The sequence below is a fragment of the Ixodes scapularis genome, unplaced genomic scaffold (genome assembly GCF_016920785.2).
Source record: "Ixodes scapularis isolate PalLabHiFi unplaced genomic scaffold, ASM1692078v2 PGA_scaffold5__190_contigs__length_132052651, whole genome shotgun sequence".
Lineage (NCBI taxonomy): Eukaryota > Metazoa > Arthropoda > Arachnida > Ixodida > Ixodidae > Ixodes > Ixodes scapularis.
In genome coordinates this window covers 93820653-93843382 of record NW_024609880.1, presented here as the reverse complement: position 1 = coordinate 93843382, position 22730 = coordinate 93820653, and the positions used below count along the sequence as shown (strand labels likewise).

General features: G+C 47.1%; 2 protein-coding genes across 2 annotated transcripts; one reads left to right on the top strand and one right to left on the bottom strand.

Annotated features, from left to right (window-relative positions):
- Window positions 1–225: 225 nt before the first annotated feature.
- LOC120837947 lies at window positions 226–6543 on the top strand. The gene is made up of 3 exons (XM_040207598.3): window positions 226–307; window positions 5229–5427; window positions 6165–6543. The coding sequence occupies exons 1-3, from the start codon at window positions 250–252 to the stop codon at window positions 6541–6543; spliced, it is 636 nt and encodes a 211-aa protein (XP_040063532.1). The 5' UTR covers window positions 226–249.
- Window positions 6544–11662: 5119 nt separating this feature from the next.
- Window positions 11663–19864, bottom strand: LOC121046129. Its single transcript, XM_040499945.2, has 3 exons — window positions 19571–19864; window positions 13596–13856; window positions 11663–11818 (listed from the first exon to the last, which is right to left on the bottom strand). The coding sequence occupies exons 1-3, from the start codon at window positions 19862–19864 to the stop codon at window positions 11663–11665; spliced, it is 711 nt and encodes a 236-aa protein (XP_040355879.1).
- Window positions 19865–22730: the final 2866 nt, after the last annotated feature.

The following is a 22730-nucleotide window of genomic DNA, read 5'->3' as shown; positions in this document are numbered from 1 at the left end:
TCTCAGTTAATTTGCACGAATGAGCAAATGAGGCTGAAATTGTTGCTTTCTAAATGATGCATATATATATACAGGCGCTCGGGCCTTTTACGAGTGCACGTGTCTCTCAATCCACTCGCATTTATCGCCTATTCCGTCTTGGTCAAAGTGTTTGGCGAGTATCACGTTGACGCGCTTGAAAGCCGCAGGTACCGCTATCTGCGTCTCCTTAGAGAGTGCCGCCGAGTCGCGTCCTCGCGGCCACACGCCATGTTTGCCCTCTTGATATCTTTTGGTGTCTTTCACAAACAATTCTTCACTACTCGTGGTGAGTGGGTGCGCTTCCTCTTGCTTCCATTTATTTATTTTTTTTCTCTCGAGAATCCGGTTTAAGCCAGATGGACTCTCGATGAAAGCTCGAAGCCAATCCAGCATCACCAAAAGCGCATCGTCATGGCGCTCGTCCTCTTTGTTCGTTATGAAACCGGGTATAGACCACGGCTGGAGCTGGAAATCTACTTTGCCAGCCGAATTCCAGGCTGTTTCCACCCAGAAATGGAGAAATTTCTTGCTATACTCTGTTTCACCTTGTGTTGTACCGCAGGAAAGGCTAAACGCGCGAGCTCCTTGCTCTATGGCACATCTCGGCGGCACAAGCTCTCGTGCACCAAGGGCAGCTGCCAATGCTATGAGCTCGTGCTTCTATAGCCTTCGCTGCGGTACAACATAAGATGAAACGGAGTATAGAAATGACATGTACTTCCAAGCTGGAATTTTTTATTTTTAGCATGTGCAGCATCCATTTCCAGCTGTAAAGAGGATTTCCAGCTGCTGCTGTTTAATTTAGCCGAAAATGCGACTAGAAATCTTCATTTCCAGCTGGAAGCTGCAGCTTATTTTCATGTGGGTTGTCACGCAGCCCAGATTGTAGAAGCACTATCAAGGGCGAGCTACAGGTGAAGGGGAACATCCGGCCTTTATAGACCCCTTTCGACTGCCCTCTGTTGGCAGCTGTGGAATACCCGCATAACGACGGGCTAAAACCGCAACGTCACGGCACACCTTATGCGTTTGGTTGGGTTAGAAGGCAAAAATAGTCACAAAAAAAGGTGATGAGTTCAGTGACGTTGCACTTTCGATGCTGTTTGATTGGCTCGTCGGCTCCTAGCGTTGGCCGCACTCCGAAGTTCGCCATCTTATGGAATGACTTGCACGTTCCAGGATGCCAGTTGTTCCGCCATTAAGCAGTATCTCCGACCCTCTAATAATCGGCATGCAAATTTCGAAAGGGGTCTCTATTAAACCTCCTAAACTAATAAAATTCCGGAGTAAAAAACAAAACAAAATAAAAACAAACAAAAACGTACGCTTTGTTCTTTGGGCAGTGAGACACACTAACACTACTGTTCTCGTAATGCCTCGCTCATCGCTAAACACACCACTCGTCTATGACTGGTGCGTTTAATGTCCCTCTATTTGGTCACCTCGAAGCTCCCAGTGGCGGCGTCAAATATACCATATCGGTAATGCAGCGGCGTTTTCCGGCGTTCTTTTCGGTTAATACCGAAATCTTATTGTGTACGGCACTCGCACTCGCCCAACACCACCTATACCCATTTTCACCTCAAGAACCGTAGTAAAAAAAGTCCGGCTCCTCGCGGAGCATTACTGATTTTCCCATTTATGTGGACAATTAAAATATATGTACGTGCATTTTAGATTAGATATGTGTTAGCTATCATGACGTATGCGTTTCGAACACAAAAAGCATCGCTTTTTCCTCCGACAACCAAATCTCGTAAGAACTACTTCGCCCGGCGTATGAACAATACGCAGAGCGTCCTTTTTTCTTGAGATGAAAACGAGAGTAGACCAATGATTATAATGCAATTAAATGCAAAGGTGCAAGCGAGCTGGACATTAATGATGAAAATATTCCCTGGAGAAGGGGAACAAGAGGGACAGATGACAAACACAAATCTCCAAACACAGCTACGTGACTGGTGCGCGACCGAAAAAATCCGCCTGGTCCGCGTATCGAACCCGGGACCTCTCCATCACAGGTGGAGCGCTCTACCAACTGAGCTAACCAGGGGTTAGACGTTGGAAGTGCAAACGGGTTTTATCAGCTGCCACCAGTCTAACACCAACGAAGGTGAAGCTTGCAATTTAAGGTTATGGTTATAATGCAATTAAATGCAAAGGTGCAAGCGAGCTGGACATTAATGATGAAAATATTCCCTGGAGGAGGGGAACAAAAGGGACAGATTACAAACACAAATCTCTAAACACAGCTACGTGACTGCTATGTTTGGAGATTTGTGTTTGTCATCTGTCCCTCTTGTTCCCCTTCTTCAGGGAATATTTTCATCATTGACCAATGAAGGCCTCCAAACGTCCCCCTGTTCCTCCATAGTCCATACAGACCGTTATCTCAGTCGGATGGGCCGACTCGGTAAATGGACCCCAGCCCGACGCCGAGCGTCCTTCGACGACGCGTTGATTGGACACGAGGCCCAGCCGAGCACTGACGCAACACTCGTATCCAATCGGTGTCTTCGTTCCATCTCACTGTAATGACGTCAAACTTATAGTGCACAGGCTTCGATTGTTTACTCGCCATGCCTTGCCGTTTTAGCAACGTTACTAGAACAACCAAGTTGGAGAACTGAAATAAATCTTGCTTTGAAAAAGCGGCTTTGATCCTTTCTCGAGAACCGAACTAAGGCGATCGCAACGGCGCCATTTCTACCGCAGCGGCCACCCCGGGAACTGCACGGCTGCACGTATTGGTTTAGATCGAGTCGCGCAAGGGCCGGTGGCGCCATCTCGCAGTGTCATTTAGCAGTAGCAATATAAATGATATTTTATGTTTTGACTCGTCGCTAAAGAGCGGCGCTGTCTGAGTTTCGAGGGTGAGTTTCAAAGCCGAGTATTGTAGTAACGTTATCTATTAGTGGCTATAGCCTCCTCTGCAGCCGGTTAGTCATAAAAAAATACCAGATGCAACACTCTGTACCACCTGTACCCACGGTTAACAGACTCGAATCGTTGTAATGAATGGATGGCGAGTGCTTCGTTTGAATTAGACGCTGGCTTGCGCTACCTAGCCAGATATCTGTAATATTATTCCGTGGTACTCCGCCTAACGTTATTTAATCAAACTCAACCAAAGTCGCTTTCTGTCCTTCCCCTGATTTTAACCGTAAAGTTTAAAATTCCGCTGTATCCCCTGTCCTCACCAAATTCCACGGCTCCATGGCGAACGCCAAACGCTGGACGCCGGTTTCCGCCTTCTAACGCGTCCGACGAGTGCAGTGCAGACAAAGGCAGCTATAGCTTTAGGTCTACACACTGATCCTTCCAACCAAAGCTTGGCGTTCTGACGTCTCCTCCTCTCCCTCAGTTTCTTGTCGCATAGCTTGAAATAATAACGAACTTCCCCCTCTCTGGAATGATCGAACTTACCCTCCTTTCTAATTTTGGGAGTTCTAGTCTTGCACATTCATAAAGCTACTGCAATCTTCCTTCCCAAGCTGTAAAAAAAAAAAAAAAAAAGTTTTGGAAGGTTTTTTTTGACGCCTCAAGACCTCTTTCAGCTCATGAAGAAGGCTTTCGCCTTAAGGCCTTATTTCGCCTCAACCACTATCGCCCCCTGGCGCACTAGAAAGGCAACTGGGCGATGAAGAACTCTTTCAAATCGACGCGTATTGGTTTTTAACGAAGAATTCTTGTATTGGGGGTGCTTAAAATAACCTTTTTCGGGCGCAAAATATGAACAAGCCTAAAAATCTTTAAAAATTCTTTTACAACTTTTTTTTCTTTTTAGCAGTCAGGTCCGTTATTTAAGGAAAGACATGGTATCGAGCGAGGAAACAACAGGGGGACGGACAGCTACACACGAAGCTCCGATTTCGGAGCTTCGTGTCTGTCTGTCCCCCTTTTGTACCCTCGCTGTATGGAATATGTCCTTTTCCACGTTCCTTTCTCTGTTTTCTTTACAGCAGTATTCACTGATCTGGTTTGTAGGTCCTCCCCAGTGTTACCACATGACGAGGGTCTTCGGGTTCGTTTCCTCAATCTTGTGTCCACGTTGCTCATGTATAGGTACCTAAACACTCTTCCTGCCCGTCTTCCTTCGTTCACCTATATCAACTTAGTTAAACATATACAGGGTGTCACAAAAGAAAATTTACGCGGTCTTTTTTACCGCAAAAATAAACTAGGCATCGCCGAACGCTCATTCTCCACCCAAAGGTAGAGCTAGAGGTCTCAACCAGGTGGCAAAGTTTCAGCCCGATTCGATAACTTAATCAAAAGTTATAAGTGATTTTCTGAAAAGTTCAATGGGAAAATGGAGCCCATTTTTGCCTGTTTTCGGTTTCTGGTGCCATAGAGCCCCATGTGTTTGAAAACTCCGTCGGCCGCCATTTTCCCATTGAAAGTTTCAGAAAATAATTTATAACTTCTGATTGAGTTATCGGATCGGGCTGAAACTTTGGCATCTGGTTGTGACCTCTAGAGCTACCTTTGGGCGGAGAATGAGCGTTCGGCGATGCCAAGTTTATTTTTGCGGTAAAGAAGACCGTGTAAATTTTCTTTTGTGACACTCTGTATAAGATAGCGCAGAAAAGACAAGGACAAGAAGTATACAGGACAAGCACTTCTTGTCCTTGTTTATTTTTGCGCTATTTTATATGCTTAACTAAGATGAACCAGCTAGCCCAACAACGTACCCTACTAATCTCCATCAACCGTGCCATCAACCATCAACCGACGCTATAGTGGCAGGAGCGGCGCGCCTGCATCCACTCGTTTCCTTCGCCGATGCTTCTACAACCAACTGCCAGAATTGCAAGAAGGCGACGGCTCACGCAAAGTATTTAGTTGTCCCTTACAGAAACAATTTAATCCGGCGACCCGTTTGAAGCAAGTTGATTGACGTCACATCAGCTGCCATTACGGTGGTCTTGCTGATGAGCCTTCTACAGTATATGTCTGCTTCTAACACCACAGTTTTTTTTTTTTTTTTTTGAAAGGACAAGTAGGAATGGTTATCAGCATAGTGGGATGACGCCAAGTGGAAGTTATGTAAGGACACGGGTTCACATTTTTGACGCCAAAACGACCATGCATCGCTTTGGCGTGACGTCAAAAACGGGTCGTGTGCAGGTGCTTCGCTTCAGGGAAGTTTATAGTGCGTATGTATATCTCTATCCTGCCATGCTCATTCACCCGTGTTATTCCAGCACAGTCGAACATCATCTGTTTGGGTTCGGACGCATTCAGCAGCGTATTCGGCAGCATTCTAGACGGCTATCGGCCCGTCCTGACGGAGACTGCTCCTTTGTTCATCGGAGACGGGGACCCGCTGGGACTGTTCGACCTACGTCGGGGCAGAGTGCACAACGTGAACGAGACCTACTTCAGGGGGAAACTATCTGTGGAGTATGTCTTTGACTCTCTCGGTTCCTACACTACACCGACGTTCCTGAGCACGAACTAAAGTCGGCTTGCCGCTGCTGAGCTTGCGTTCCTCAGCCAATCCAAGATTCATTGGCTGAGGAAAGCAGACAATTTCGTTGAAAATTACGACCTAAGCTACAAAAATACCTTTAATTTTAAGTGGACTAACTGGGAGACTGACTTTTAGAAAAAAACGATTCCTAAAAAAAAAAGGATAATTGTTGGTCTTTAATAACTGAAGCGGCGACCAGAAGAACAACACTGAACTTATTGAGTCGACCTTTATTGATAATTAGCGAAATCACCCCGTTGCTTTTTGGTGCCTTATTCAGGTGATTGGTTCCTCCTTAGCGTCACCAACATGTCAATTATTCAACATTTTAGAAGAAAAAAAAAAAACGAAAAAACTAGCTCATATATTTTTAAGAAAAAACAAAGAAACGTGATCGGTTGACTGATTGATTCACCCTAATTCGCAAGTTTCTAAACCTCATTGTCTAACATATGTTTGAAAAAAAAAAGCGATTAACTGTACCTTATCGGCTCCACAACCCACCCCTCAAATCGGAGATCAACAAAAAAATGTAATTAGAGCAACAAATGCACACCGACGGCCAGAAGCAACATAAAGGTAGAGAAATGTTGGAAATAACTCGATATTCCAATAGCATTTATAACGAGCACTGGGAACCGTGCAGTGACGATCGCTGCCCACCCAGGTGCAACGATACCCACATGGACTTGCAGATTCCGCTCAAAGTAAAGCGTCCACGCATCGTGTACGACGTCCGGCAGTCGCTGCGAGAGGTCCCGTTGACGGGAGAGCTCCACATCACCATGGACCTGATCGACTTCGACGTGAGACTGCTCGCGACGCGCAAGAAGAGGTCCGCTCCTCCCCTGGTGTCTTCCATGGACATCTTGAAGCTGGTGCGGTTCAAGATGACCTTCCACGACATGGGACTCCTGGGCTCTCTCTTCAACTTGGCACTTCACACGACGCATGCGATGTACGGACAACCGCAGGAAGAGCTCTTCCGGATACTACTCCACAGGGCGCTGCAACGCTACGCCGACAACTATCCACTCCCAATTTAAAAAAAAAAAAAAGAAAGAAAGAAACAAGTTATATTTTAATAAAGTGAAAAAGCATATCCCTGCGTCATTTCCTCCTTTTATTTATTCGTGTAAGTACAACGAACGACACATGTGTGAAGGGACGTACTGTTTCTTCGCAACGCCATGCTTGCCTGGAAGCACCTGATTATCGAATGCCCATTCACGCCTAGAAATAGAAGTTCGCCCAGATTGAGGGGTGTGGTTTTTCTCCGAGTTCACCGCAGCTTCCCACGAAAAGCGGTCAACGTGCTTTTTTTCCTCCATAAATATACTTGTTTGGCAAAAACAAAAGTGCAGAACATGGGAGGCGTGCGCGTGCGCCGTAAACAAACGTTCGCAGGCAGTGTTGATTACAGGCCCTCACCCCGCGGTACAACCACGGTGGAAAGAGTACATTTAGGTGGTGACTCTGGCCGCTCTTCCCGGGGGGAGCGAGCGATCAGATCGTGTTCGGAACTAGGAGTATACTCTGTTTCACCTTATCATGTACCGCAGGAAAGGCTACAAGTGCGAGCTCCTTACTCTGGGGCACATCCCGGCGGCACAAGCTCTCATGACTTAAGAAGAGCTGCCAACGCTATGAGCTCGCGCTTCTAGCCTTCGCCGCGGTACAACGTAGGGTGAAACGAAGTGTAGTTGTTCCGTGCCGGCGCGGAGGGCGCTGAGGTGTGAGCACCGTGGGTATGAGGTCTCTCTTCGGCGGCCACGGAGTAGGGGGCGTAGCTTGCTCGCCTTTTCGCTGTGTGGTGGTGGTATGCGGTCAGTGGCTGACCTCATGTTTTGCTTTGGTGCTGTGTCAATCACCGGTGCCACCATCTTGCACGAAGATGAGCATTAACCCGAAAAAGAAGTTATGCTATAAGGATGGGAAAGACGTGCTTCGTTCCCAACTGCAATTCGGGGTACCGGAACTGCGCAGAGCGAGTGTCCTTGTTTAAAGCTCCATCGAATGACGCTCGCCTGGAGCAGTGGCGTCGTGCAATCCCGAGGGCCGATCGCCAAGTTACTCATCTCGTTGACCAAGTGAAGACCGAGCTTGACAGTCTAATTTCTGTCGTAGACTGGGAATGCGAAGATGTCTGGACAGAAAGGGCTTATGAAACCAAGGCTGTGGACTGCATGCTATATTATGTAACTAAGTTTTTAAACGTAAAAAAAAAAAGAATTACACGCTGCTTTGCATGCCGATCCGCTTTCAGCGTCGACAAGAACACTTCTACTGAAGCAGCACTGACAAACGTGAAGAACAGAGGAGGCCTTACACACCCCAACAAGAGCCTTTTCCAGCTACTGAAGAAAGCGGAACAGTTCTTCGTGCAAAATAAAAGCCACAAGATTGTCTACTGGGACACAATCGACAGTGTTCTTGACACATGCACAATAAAGTTTCCATGCGCTGAACACAAAGAAGAAACAATCGCCCAGTTGCTCCACTACTACTTCAGCATGCGAATGCGACAACACTGTAAGCATATTACAATGAGCAGGAAAAAAACAAGTTTAAGAGATATAGAAATCAGCAAAGCAGCGCTAGTCTTAGATTAAGGGCATGGGCGAGAAACAGTGTGTATGAGATGGCGTTCTTTGGTAGTATGTAGTGAATTCAGCTTTTATGTACATTTTAAAGCAAAAATATTTGTCAGGTATTGTTTTACCTGTAAGACGGGATGACACCATATTGTGCGAGTATAGATGAAAAGTGATTTATGTCTTATAACCGCTACAATTGTTTGACGTTCAGTCACTGTGTCATCATGTCAGTCAGTACGTCATCATACTGTGTCATCGTTTCAGTCACTATGTCATCATAAATAGGATTTTTTTTCTGCTCACAAGGTTTGTATGTTCCACAGTACAAGTTGACATTGTATGTATAAACCATTTGTAATGCTTAAACCTTTATGCGCATTTAAAGAATTATTTAGGCCCCACTATGTAACATTATTAGAATTTTTTTTTTGTCAATAAGAAGGCAGGAGCAGGGTGGAAAAAATCACCCGACCTCATATAAAGCCACGCAATTGTGTAAACGATTTATGGAACTGTTACCAAACATGTTGTTGGACAAAACATTCGAGCATGACCCAGGTGTTTACTCTAAATTATTGAAGGCCCAGTAGATTATGCCGGGAAGTTTTATATTTATACGAGTATTTTTGCCACGTTGAGTCATCATCAAAATGTTCTCGTTTAAAAAAAAAAAAACAAAAAAAACCGCACGGTGGAAAAGGCGATCAGTGCCAGTGCGCCAACATAAATCCATCATTTCACAACACAGTACACAGGGACCGAGTAAAGAATGCATAATTTCCTTCACAAGCCCTATAAACAAGCCTTCACAAGCCCCTCTATACTTGCGCGCCATCTATCCCCGTGCGAGTGAAGCGCGCTCGGTGCGCCGAACATAATGTGGTCGCCGCGCGTGACAGAGAGTCATCACCTAAATCATGGAGAATAGAAGGGTAGGAGAGGGCATGACGTCGGCCGCGTAGCCTCCACAAGCCATGCTCCCTTGACGCCTCGCCTCTTTCTCATTTTCCTCCTTACTCTCCTCACTTACCACGCCAACGTGACCACATCACATGACCGTAGCTAGACTTCGTCTTGCTGTGGGGTACTAGAATACACCACAGTCTAGACTTCGACCTGATAAAACCTACCGGACGAAGCGCGCGCAAGCCTGCAAGGAATCCTTCTACAATCAACCATCCACCTCCCACGTGACATGTCACGCGCACCAATCGCCAGAGAGATCTGCGGTCACGCTGGGCACAAAATCGTTTAAACTTTTTATGACTAGGCTTCACCAATATTGCAACGTGCCCCCTCCTAGTACTTCTAACCTCCTTGACCTAAATGTACTTCTTCCACCGTGGGTACAACACACCTTCGCATACCGATATAAGGCCGCGCCAGGGGCGGGAATCGAAGTTAGAACCCAGGATGTCTCTCAAGGTTTTCCAGTGCTCTGCCCGCAATGAGCTGCGATAAACGTACGTTTCCACGGTGCAGCCGGAATCTCTTCTGTTCTGCACTCTGTGGGAACCATGGGGTTCCCTCTATCCCTATATAGGCCTAGTTTCAAGCAGGCCGTGGGAGTCGTCGTCACCAATGGCGTCGACCTCCCGGATACAAGGAACCACGAGGCCGAATTCCCCGAAAGGGCCGGCTCTCCCTTGCCCATTTTGGGTGAACGCGCCATCGGCACACCCTTGGGAGTGATTATGGACGCGTCCCGTTTTCGAGTGACCTTCTACCTTCCTCCCCGGGCGCGTCTATTTCCCGCAGGCTACATAAGCCGGCCACCCACCTGTGGCCGGGGCTCTTGGTTAGGGGGGGCTACGCTCGACGGAGCATTCATCGTTATTTTACTGATCCCCCTTTTCCGTGATCCTGCCAGTTAAGGCAGCGCGGACGTTTCTCCTGGTGATCCTGTCAATTAAGGCAGCGCCAACCTCGTTTCTCTTTTGTTCCACCTACGGGCGCAAAGCGTGTGGCGTAAGCCTAATAAACACGTTTCTACGATATCCCAGTGTTTCGTGTGGTCTCCCGTCCATCGGAGCCTAACGGCAGGCAACGGACGCACCCGGCCGTAGCCGCCATAGCAGCGACCTACGGAGTGGGTGTTGCCTCACAGCGATCAGCAAGGTAAGTCGAAACCCGCTTTATTGCAACCGACGAGTTACGTAGTGGGTATTTGCCTCACTGTGGACTTCGGGGTAAACTAGAATCCCACAACTGGCTCCCCACGTTGGGCGCCAAATGTGGGAATTCCCCTTTGGGGGGTTACCACTTAGAAACAAAGAGTTCCTTGGGTCCGCATAAAGACGTGTTTATTGACTGCAATGTCAGCACGCTTCGCTCTTAGACAATGAAAAGTCTGGGCGCTGGCTCAATTGCCAGTATCACCCGGTCGGTTTCCCGCGCTGCCGCATTAGACAGATTCACGGGAAGTCGGAGGCCCACAAAGAAAAACCGAGCTCCGTAGAGCCAGGGCCTCCGCCGACGAGAGCCCCTGGCCCACCTTCGGGGCCAGCTTATGTAGCCTCGGAGAATGGACGCGCCCGGGGAGGCCACTAGCAGTCGCGTTCATTGTAACTCTCAAGGGTGTGCCGAAGGCGCGTTCACCCAAAATGTCCAAGGGAGAGCCGGCCCCTTCGGGGAATTCGGCCTCGTGGTTCCTTGTATCCGGGAGGCCGACGCCATTGGTGACAACGGCTCCCACGGCCTGCTCGAAGCTAGGCGTGGATAGGGATAGAGGGAACCCCATGGTTCCCACAACTCTTATCATTAGGGAGCTTTAGCAGTTCGTTAGGCCACCTCCGATAACGGTGCCCGACCAACGATACGATGTGCGTAAAGGCATCGGCAGAGTATCGGGTGTCGTACGTTATCGGAGGTATTGGAACGATCTATAGACCTTTGCAAAAATCGCTTTCTGTGCGCTGCTATCTTCGTCTGCTGGGCTGTGGAACGCCTTCATAGGCTGTTTGTCACCAGTGCGGTATATCAGACGCTGTGCATGCGTCCACAGCTCAGTGACTCAGCATTTTTCATTCGGGTGATAAGCGATGCAAAAGTCTATACGAAAGCAGCAATCACGCTGCTCGCACATCATAAAAAATAATAATAAAAAAAAAGTGTTCGCCACAGAGTCAGACACGGTGACAGAACTAAATGCTGACAGGCCTCACGCACGTTGCAAGCACGTTTGCTTCATACATATACGCACACTTCGGTGAAATTTTTTAGTTTTTGTTGCCCGATCAACCAAAGGTCATCCTGATGATATCCCAGACTGAGTGGTGATAGTTAGGGGGAGAAAATTGGCCTATGTTTGTCTTTTTAAACTTAGGGTAGGTGGCGCAAGCTACCGCCGGTTACAAAGGGTATAGCCATTAAAATCCATCCATCCATTCGTCATGACCATGGAACAGTCAAACATGGAAGGATTACGCCTCAGACCTTCTCAGACAGTGTTTGCAGTCTGTCTTTTGTATGACTTATTAGAAGTCTGACCGCGATATCCGTTTACACTGTGCGGTCTCCGTTTATTTATTATTTATTTTTTGTATTGCTTTATTATAGACGGTGTGAGCTAGAAAGGCAGCGGCGTGACTTCTAGGAACTGCTGCAGCACCCTGATCATGAGGACGCGGAAGAACTCCATGAGCGGCATCGGCGCCAGCGTGTAGACGAGGCCCAAGCCCGTCGACAGGGCACCGGTCACGGGGCCCAGGCCGGTCAGGGACAGCTGCGCACACAGACAAACGCCGTTCACACACAACTTCCCACTCGGCGTTTCTGGCTCCAGAGATCCGGTGTGCACGCACTCGCAAATAATGTCAAGGCCCACGTATATATATATACGGAGAGTTTTTTTTTTTTTTTTTTTTTTTTTTAATTCTTTCAAATTTGTTTTGAAAAAGCCGTGAAAACTGCACTTATGCGGTTTGTGCAGGTGTGAAATACGGCCAGGGGGACAGAGTATAGGGAGATAGTCGCAACTATCAGTCGGCTATTTAAGTAGGATTTGTTAATTAACTTTTTATTTAGTGCAAATAGACATATAGTTCCAGTTATAAACTCGCTCAGCGTCATCGGAAACCACTAAATCAACTCTTTTTAAAAGGGTATAACGCCGGGGAAGCATTTTACGGCGTTCTGTAAAAACTCTTCATTTGGACGCGTTTCTAGATTTCGGTTTCTTATCGGAGCGCATCTCCGCGCCCGCAGTCCTGCTCGATCCCCAGTGGCTCGCGCAACACACGTGCGCCCTACTTCTTTCCATCCTACGAGGGAGGCGAGGGGGTGGCTTCGCAACGCGACCACTGGGGAGCAGGACACCGGGCGACACGTTTCATAAAGTAATGGCTCAAAACTACTATAGGTTATCAGCCCAAAAATTTTACCCAGTTATTTTTCTTTTTTTTTTCTTTTTTACCGCAAAAATAAACTACGCGTTGTCGACGTGCAGGTGTAAAATATATAACGCTATAATTGAAGGTCCTTGAAATAAAGGCAAAAAAAAATTACTATCATAAAAAAAACTTTACATAAAGTGTGCAGTGTTTCTTTTTTTTTTTTTTTGTGCATATAGCAGGTTTTTTTAAGGTGGAAGGGATTTGGTCTTTCCCCCTTGAAAGAGCCCTTTCAGACAATTTTTATCCGAAAGCTCGCGAACTACCCATTGTCTACTACTGATGCGAGCAGGTACGTAAGCAAGATGACGTGCATACTGAGCATACTTACACAGGAGACACGAGTCAGGTTGTCATGTTTGCAACACCGTTCCACGTGTAATATGGCAGCTGCCACCTTGGATGATGATGCGTACATGCCACCAAGACGGTTATAAAAGCTTTTTAAGCTGGAAATAGCGCTCTGCAAATGAAGACGGATTTACCCGTAGCAAGATGGCGGCGAGCCAGACAAATACGGCGAGTAAGTGTTCCAAAATGCGTCTGCGGCACATCAGAACGCAATGAGGAGCACGCCAATAAAAGGGAAACAGAGAACGCATATTGTGGACGTATATGGCGAATAAATAAACGCACCAGGTGAGCAAGGAGCAGACGAACTTGCACGCGACACGCCGCCATCTTGGCAGAGCCAGAAGGCACGACTGACGCCTATTTTGCGCGGCTGACGGTGGTTCGCCCAGTTCAGGAGGATGCCTGGGGGGCGTAATAACGATATAGAACACGAATACAAGCACGACTGACATCTGCGTTGCATACGAATGTAAAAAGAGAGTACCAGTCAAACTTCGCTCTCTACCACTGGTACAGGCGTCTTCCACTCCAGAAAATATGCGTAAAACAATCTACTCGTTTGGTACGCGCTTGCCACATTGGCACAGCGACAAGTTTCATCTACTTAGACTCTAATTGTATTCTTTTGGTGGTACTCAAGAAAGTTTGAAGAAAAAGATTCTGCATTTGTAAGGCATTTGTAAAAAGAGAGTAATGGTACTCTCTTTTTTAAACAGCGCAGTGCTTTGGAGCGAAAATGTTTAAACAAACCTATACCTTAAAGCCCTCCGTGGACCAGAAGTTGACGTCCATGATGTACGGCTTGGCGGAGACGTTCCTCACCTTGGGCGTCCTCATGACCACGTTGGCCCCGAACAGAGCAAACTTGGCCCTCATCTCCCCGGACACGAGTCCTCCGGGAACCATGTAGTCGAAGATGACGTCCGGGTTGCGGATGCCTACCGGGAAGGTGAGCGTGATCCAGAAGCTGTCCTTGCAGTCCACGTTCACATCGCCATTGAAGAACGCCGTGTGGACCTGCCGATCGTTGGTGGTCGTCTCTTGGTAAGTGCGAGGTGAAGTTGCTCGAACAAAGGACTAGCTGTTGCAGCGAGAGTCAGGTAGAATGGTACGAGGAAAACGTTCATGGAAACCTCAGGGTTGAGTGAGTGGCATTGCGCTCGAATGTGAGAGTCTGCTGAAACGAGTGCTTCAGGTCACACCGACCGCGCGGGAGGGAGAGGGAAGGCCCTTTGAGGGTTGAACCCCCCCCCCCCCCCCCTCTTTTTCCAAAGTTCGTTTTTTATCCCACCGCGTCCCGTCCAGTTCTCCCTTCGTTTTCGTCCGTGTTGTCTTGGCGTATTACACCATGACCCTTTTTTGTTGTTGTTGTTTTTTATTTGACGCCCAAGGTTGGTAGGATGAGAGAAAAAAAGACATTTTTGCCTGACGGGTTGGAACGTTTCCGAAATTCAGTCTGCTCACGTTACTCGCTATCATCACCGAAGTATTCGACATCTGCGAAAACATGCTATACCCATTTAAAGAGGGTACTCACGAGCAACGTTACTGGAGCAAGCTCAGTTTCACAGCTCCGCATGCGTCAGGGGGGTAAAGGTGGGTGAGGAGGAGTGGCAAATCCCGTGCGCCGACACCCGGGGTCCCGAGTGAACGATCGCAAAAGAGAGCGACAGAACACGAGAGAAAGAAAGCAACGTTGCCATGGTAAACGCGAAGAGTGAAAACTCTCAGCAATATAAACAGTGATAATTTAACGTTGTAAACTAAATTCGGAGCTATTCTAACGCTTATAAAAAGCAATAAAGTCATTACGCTGCATTGACTTCCCTTCTGTCGAAATCTCGGAAATCTGGTGGTTGCGCAGTTTCGTATTTTTCAACCGCGCTCACCCGCCCCCCACCGGCGAAGCCGGGTATATGGTTTAGATTAGCGTTAACGCGAGGCCGTACATCTGCGCGCTATGCAAAAAGAAAGCTTCGAAAGGAACGCGAATATCTTTCCACCGGTAAGTTCGTGGATTGCTGAAGTTCACGAAACTGCTCTGATGATGTAAAAGTGTTTGGGACCCCGAGGGTCTGCCTGCATGATCCGCCGCTTGCGGCAGCCAGAGTGTATGGGAAAATGGCGGACCTTTTCCTCTAGAGTTAGTACAGGGTGTCACAAAAGAAAATTTACACGGTCGTTTTTACCGCAAAAATAAACTAGGCATCGCCGAACGCTCATTCTCTGCCCAAAGGTAGAGCTAGAGGTCACAACCAGGTGCCAAAGTTTCATCCCGATCCGATAACTTAATCAAAAGTTATAAGTGATTTTCTGAAAATTTCAATGGGAAAATGGAGCCCATTTTTGCCCGTTTTCGGTTTCTGGTGCCATAGAGCCCCATGTGTTCGAAAACTCCGTCGGCCGCCATTTTCCCATTGAAATTTTCAGAAAATCACTTATAACTTTTTATTAAGTTATCGGATCGGGCTGAAACTTTGGCATATGGTTGTGACCTCTAGCTCTACCTTTGGGCGGAGAATGAGCGTTCGGCGATGCCTAGTTTATTTTTGCGGTAAAAAAGACCGTGTAAATCTTCTTTTGTGACACCCTGTATGTATGATCTCTATGGCATGCGACGTGGGCTCAGTGGCGGTCACGAGAACTAGCAGCGCTGCAGTCGAGCCTCTTGCTTCCGGATTGTCTAGACCGCCAAGTTTGAATAGCAATACTTGAGCTAGGGCGAATTGTTGATTCATAATCTACTCCGTTTCACCTTATGTTGTACCGCAGACAAGGCTAGAAGCGCGAGCTCATAACGTTGGGAGCTACTCTTATTAGACGAGAGCTTGTGCTGCCGAGGTGTGCCCTAGAGCAAGGAGCTCGCGCTTGTAGCCTTTCCTGCGGTGCATCATAAGGTGAAACAAAATATAACACTTCACAGCGCAAAAAAAAAAAACAGCAAAAAAAACAGACGCACACAAAAGTAAATTTTAAACACTCAAGGAAGAACACTCACATTGCGCTGACTCTGATCACTGTGGTGTATCACACTATAACTTCATCATCTCTTTTTTTTTTTTTTTTGCAATTATGCACATGGAAGTAAAAAAAGGAAGAAAAGAAAAAGAAAAGTAAGCTCTCAACGCAGTGGTAGACAACGCGCGAGACAGGGAAGCAGGATCCGACTGCAGCGCTGCTAGTTCTTGTGACCACCACCTGGGCCACTCGCCTCTGCAGGCGAGGATAGGGAGCTGCGAAACTGAGCAGTAATGTTGCTAACGACATATATATACTGTGACCAAGAAGGCGACGACGCTGGGGCAGTGGCGTGCCTGACCATCACGCGCCAAGCTCCGCGCGCAGGAGCCCGGCTTCCACAAAATCCTTTCCATCTCATTGAGTGGACGCGTCATGGTCATTTGCTACCGGCCGCACATCTTCGTAACATTTGGTGGAGGTGCGGGGTACATCATCTTTCGTTCTTCGTCATCATCGCTCCGGACATAGGTTGCGGCAGTCCTCCGCCGCAGCCGATTGAGCTCCAGACCATAGCCCCGCCGAACAGCAACCTCTCCCCCCCTCCCCCGCGAGCTCCCTGAAATGCCGAAGTGACGGTGAGAGAGAGGTTCAACGACTGTGAGCTACGAGGATTTTTAGGAAGAGCGCCGTGAACAAGATGAACTATGGACGAAATCGAGATACAGGCGCGAGTTTATGGCCCCTGTCCCTGCAGCCCCGTCTGTGTTGATAGCGGTCGAATGAATTCCCCAGCCTGGATCGTGACGTCGTGGGGCTGTGGCTGGCACAGAGAGAGAGAGAGAGAATGACGTTTTAATAGTAAGCGGTTAGCCTAACATTGATGTGTTGGCTTTGTTGCTCACATATAACCTCACTCATACCTTTTCACATTCACACATATTGTCTTAAAGCAACACTTATGTGCGCTCCAAAGTACGCAATTACATCGGGAGCATCTTCGGTTAAGGAGATATGGTCACAAACGTGTGAGCAGAGTTGTCGATTTTAAGAAGTCGAGTAGAAAGCGCTGCGTCTTTTCACGGTGGGATCGTGAACCGATAGGAAAAGTCAGGTCATCTGCAGTCACGTGCCACGCCGATCGCCCGGTGACGCTGGAAAAGCGTATCTCTTTGTGATTGAAAGTTTGGGCACTCCAGAAGCAGGTGGTTTTGGTCGCAGTGGACGGCACATGTTGAGCAAAGCGGAGACTGCGTGGCTCCAATCTTGATAACCACGCGGATGTCCTAGCACTTCTTGCACGTAATCGAAACAGGGTTGTAGCTTAATTGGCAATGCCGTTGAGAGAGGCTGAAGGTTCTAGAACATTTTCATTCTACGCGGCTGGTAGCAGTCATTCGCCCATTCATATGTCTCCTGCCTTGTTTTCTGTCTATGTGTGTGTGTGTGTTTTCAGTTCACCCTCGTGGTTACTTCATTCATAAGCCGGGTCGTCCTCTTTAAAGGTAGGGGAAATGTGACGAAGAAGGCGACGACGCTGGGGCAGTGGTGTGCCTGACCGTCACGCGCCGAACTCCGCGCGCACGGTCCGGCTTCCCTAAAATCTTTTCTATCTCATTCAGTGGACGCGTCATTGTCATTTGCTGCCGGCCGCACATCTTCGTAACAATATATATACATATATATATTGTCACGAATAAAAACATAAGCTTGATTCATAAAACTTGAAATGAATGTTTAGTGCAGCGAAATTTTGCCGAGAAACATAACGTAACGAATACCGTCTTTGATGGCGACGGAAGGAGGACTGCCTCAAACAGCCATGAGAAGCTCCTTTTGTAAGCGCGTGGGTATCCAGAAGTTTCCGAGCTCGAAGAAACAACAAGATTCTCGAGCCATCCAAAATATTACAATCATGCAAAACAAGAAAAAAATATAAAAAGGACAAGCGCCATGACGTGTTTCCCGGGCCCCTCCTGCCCCGGAACGGAAAACATTTGGGACGTCTCCGGAAAGAGACGTCCCAAACGTGTGTAATCACCTGGATGACGTAGGATAAGCATGCTGACGGCATGATACCTAAACAAATGTTTGCTTTTGTGACCTTACTATAGCTGTCATTGTAGTTGTGATCAGTGAATTCCGCGGTTCATGCGCACTGATCGTAATGAATTGTTTCAACGTTTCGGAAAACATAATGGAGCTCAGAAAACGTATTATGTCGTCTACTTCCGTAGGCTGCAGGTCCGCTAGAGGTGCCACTGTCGCCATTCGCAATTACTTCCAATGGCTTTCGAAAGAATTTCCTGCATTCCTTTATCGTCTTCGCTGATAGTATACGTACAGTTTTCAAACAAGACTGCGCGAATAGTCATAAACATTTATCCACTCACCAGCTCTGGTCGCTTAGTGACTAGAACTGGTGAGTGGATCAATTTTTATTTATCCACTGGGCACCAGCTATCGATATGTGCGGGCACCAGGGCGCACAGATGACATTAATAAGGTGCACCCAGAGGTTCCGAAGACGATGGTACTTGTTTTTCCGAAGCGCTCGGGAGAGCCCCCCCCCCCCCCCCCCTCCCCCCTCCCCCCTCTCTTTAAATAATTTCGGGGAGGGGGGGGGGGGGGGGAGGCTTCCGAGCTCCTCGTAGTTGGCGCGTATGGTCACGTATGGTCACTACATAAGCTCCAGAATGTTTCTCTAATGGCGATGATAGAAGCACAAAATCGCCACCCACAATTTTACGAAATGAAGGCGACGTACACCGCGCGACACTCTTAACGCACACATGACATTGACATTTTTTTTTTTTTTTTATTCGAAGAGGGTTTTGACGAGCACCTAAATTTACCGTGTGGATTGGTGCCACAGGTGAGCCCTTTCCACCCCGCTATAGTAATTTTTGTTATAGGCTTTCGATTCTAAAAGCAAATGAACCAGCAGAAACGGCGATCGCTTGCTTGTGCTAACTGCGTCGCACTATTGTGGCAACCAATCTTCGAATGCATGCTGTATGGACGCCCCCCCCCCCCCCCCCCCCCCCACCCCCCTCCCCCCCCGTCCCGTACACACTTTTATTTGCTGCATGCAGTGCGGCGAGGCTGTGTGACGCCACCACTGGAATATGGGGTTCGTATGTGGGCAAGGTTGATAGAGTGACGTGCTGGGAAGAGATTTGTGCAGCGACCGCATAACTTTGATGGCGCTGGATGAACGCAGAGCGTAGCCAGGGAGGGGGGGCGAGGCAAGGGAGGTGGGGAGATTCAATGGTCAGTGGCCCCCCCCCCCCCCCCCCCCCCTTTTAATGCTAAAGCTATAGTGAAAGCGTTTTTTTTTTTGTTTTGTTTTGTTTGTCTACGCATTCTATATTTGTTTGATCAAGTTGTCCCATGATCGGAGCCGTTGTTTCAAACATCCCAACCGCACATGGATTAGCCTGTTGACCTCAAGGACGTTTTTCATACTCATTAGGAGAGTAGTTAAATAAAACCTAAGTAGTGAACTCACGCCGTTGTCCGCTCTGTACTCCCCGGTGCAACAGTGTACCTTTTTGCATGCATGAAAAATGGCGTTCCTATTTTCTTCTATGCGTATATGTGCGAGTCACATGTAAAACAGATCCAGATTCAGCAGTCAGATATATGTTCTTTTTTGTAAGCGTGGTTCTCCTCTCCTTGTTATACCCTCAGCAAACAAAAACGCCCCCTCGAAAAAGATGTCATGGCTACGTCACGGTAGCGCAGTGATATGTGTTTAATTACGTACTCACATTGACAGCCCTGCCGTTCTTGAGTTTCAGTAGTCCGAGGTTTTGTGTTCCGCCGATGTAGATCGGTTCGCTGGCTTTGATGCGTTCGCGGTTCGCTTTGAGGAGCTCGTTTACCAGCGACGTCACCAGCTCGTTGCCCAGGCACAGCAGCCTGCTTTGCCGTCGCACGCGTCCGGTCCGCTCTGTGTTTTCATCGAGGACTTGCGTGGACTGCCCAACCGTCAAACTTCGAGTGGCGGTAGCAACGAAGAGTAGTGCAGGAATCAACGGTTGAAGCGTGCAGAGAACTTTCATCGGTACAAAACGCTTCCAACCTGTTGACAAGTCGAGGAGAGGTTCTACGTGTAAATGACAACATTTTGGAAAATCATGCGTCCAGGTTATCTTGCACACGTACATCAAAATGACCTGAAACACCCGATCTGGCATTTCTTCTGCGTCGGCGGTCCCCACAAGCTCTATTATTTCTCTATATGTACCCTTTCCAAAATGCAGGGCCATCTGGTCCATGGCTCAGAAACCAGTTTCACGTTCATTGGCGCTCAGGAAACTGTATTTCATCCGGCACCGTCACTTTCGCACGTTTATGGCAGATAAGAATTGGTTCTTCGATTTCATAATCCTTTCCTAGCTCATTCGTTTCAGTTTCGATAGTTTGAACGTAAGAACTGACCAGTACAAGGCGGGCGATCCATGAGCCCCTCGATTAAATTTCCACAATTAAAAGGGTTTGGAGCCAAACTTGTGCCAAGGAATTGATTGGACCATACTCCGAAAGAAACGCATATGCAGCCGTTGTATCTAATTCGTGCGTTGTGTGGTACTGAAGGCTGGAAGGTACAGGCCTCATCGCCTTCGTGGGCCTCAAGAAAGCCGCTATTAGTTTGGCACATATGCCATACACTGAAATCATCATAGCAATCAAAGTTGCCAGACTGAATTTCTAAAAGGGTCTGCTCTGTTACCTCACCTTCGCTCCTATAGTTCGAACCAGAGCTCTTTCAAATACCGGCAGGTATTCGCCAAAGAAGACTCTTTCAGCTCATATGGAGTGCGATGGTATGTTCAAAAATTTATCGCGCTCTGCTTTTCATTACGAAGTTACGCTTTCTTCGCATCCAGATTTTTTTTTTCTTGAGTTGAAATTATGTTGATCGCTAAACGTATATTTGCAAGAATCACGAGCTGGCGTCTTTAAAAAGAAAATGTTCAAAATTTCTGAAATAGTATACTTACGGGCCGGAAAGAAGGCTCAATACTGCGTTCGAAATAGACTATTGTCACCTTAACGATCGTAAGCTCCGGACATGCCACCAGTTCAGCCTCTATAAGCCTGAATCCTGATAGTCAATATTTAGTAAAAACGACTATAAAAAAACCTCACTTGCCCGCGCCGCTAAACTGGAAGTACGTCTGTGCTTATGAAGGCCATCAGAATTGCATATCGATTCCGCTCACTTGATCAAGATCCCAAAGGCATTAATGTGTGTGTGCACAGGCGGTTCTCAGAATTAAAGTTTAGCAGTCCATTAAGTCAAGCCGCGCCGCGAATACAGCACAAAAAAAAAAATAACAATTGGAAATGGGTCTGGTTCATTCTTTCCTCAAGCGCAGACATTGATTGATTGAGGTTTATTGACTCACGAGTAACTTAGGCGAACCTCCTAGATGCTGACATTTGGGATCCATTCTACCTATCGGTATGGTGAAAATATAAATAAAATACGTAACATGTTTATGAACAATAAAAACTGCAGGAATATATTACAGGTGTCTTAGGAGCATGGGACTCTTTTTATATAAAATTGGAGTGTGGCGAAATTTTTTTTTTATCTGATATTCTTGAAAGACTTAGAAACTGGCTCAAGTTCGTGTTTTTTTTTTCTTGATGTCTTTCTTTTGTATTTTGTTCAAAATGCTTCATAGAAAAACATTTTACACTTTTCTTACAAGTAAGATAAAAATCACTTGTATAAGCGGTGCACACGAACTCTCCCCCCAGATTAGTATATTCTCTCGCCAGGTTTATGAGATGCTAGCCGTTAACGTTATGAGACGTCAGAAAAAAAAAGGAAACTAGCTTATATGATACTATAAGTTAGACATATGCGAAATAATAATTAAAATTAAATAACACTGCGTCAGATGGCCGGAGTCAACGCGGCCGCGTATTTCCTTGCATGATGGAAAGTGCGCAGCACTACTCCCTGTTGGAAATATTGTTCAGAAACCTCTAACAAAACAGAAAACAACTGGTATATAGAATTTACACAGTTTATTAACTAATCACAACTGCATGTGATCATTGCGGCTGGTCTTGTTTATGTCTTGAAACGTGAAGAGGGGATCTCACCAGCTCCACAAAAGTTTCAATGGCGACTCCCAAAGCTCTTTTATTTTATCTCAAGAAACGCAAAAAAAAAAAAAAAAAAAAAAAACTACTAACAGAGCGAATTTTATTCTACTTTACTTTGGCAAAATTGGGTTTGAACGAGCGTTTATGAAGAGAGCCACCGCAGTCAAAGCGAAAAGCCATGTTCAAGCCAGTCGTCCTAAATTCATATCATATAATTTGTACGACTATTGAATGACCTCTCTATCTCTTTTGGCCAACTCCGGTTTGTGCATTCCCTGGACGGTTAGCGACTCGTCCCTCACTGAAAGCCCGCATCCCTCCTGGCTGTTTCCTTTTCTCTGGAGATGGTACCCTTGCCAGAGCGACGCTGTTACAGGCGCGAGTACTGGCTCCTCTTTCGTTGGTATATATATATATATATACCGTATATAACATAATGGCTGAATCCTTCCTTGATACCTACTGGACATTTTCTGTATAGTTTGCTACAAGAGTACTCAAACTGCTAATGCGTGGTCGCAGTGTTTCTACCGTGGTCACGCGACTGTGGCCAACATGTAGCTCGCCACTGTAAAATAACGATACGGGAGGCATCTCATTTATACACCAGCGCGCCGTTTACACACAAGCCAGCGAGTGCCCACACCTAATGCGGGCACTGCGCGTGCGCAAAAACCAAATTTGCGTAAGATAACGCGTCTGCACATGCTCTGTGCCGACAGAAACGCCACAGCAGTGTTGTGAGGTCAGAGAGTTGAGTTGATGTACTATAAAGGAATATCTGCGCACGTGCCTCGTCATGCT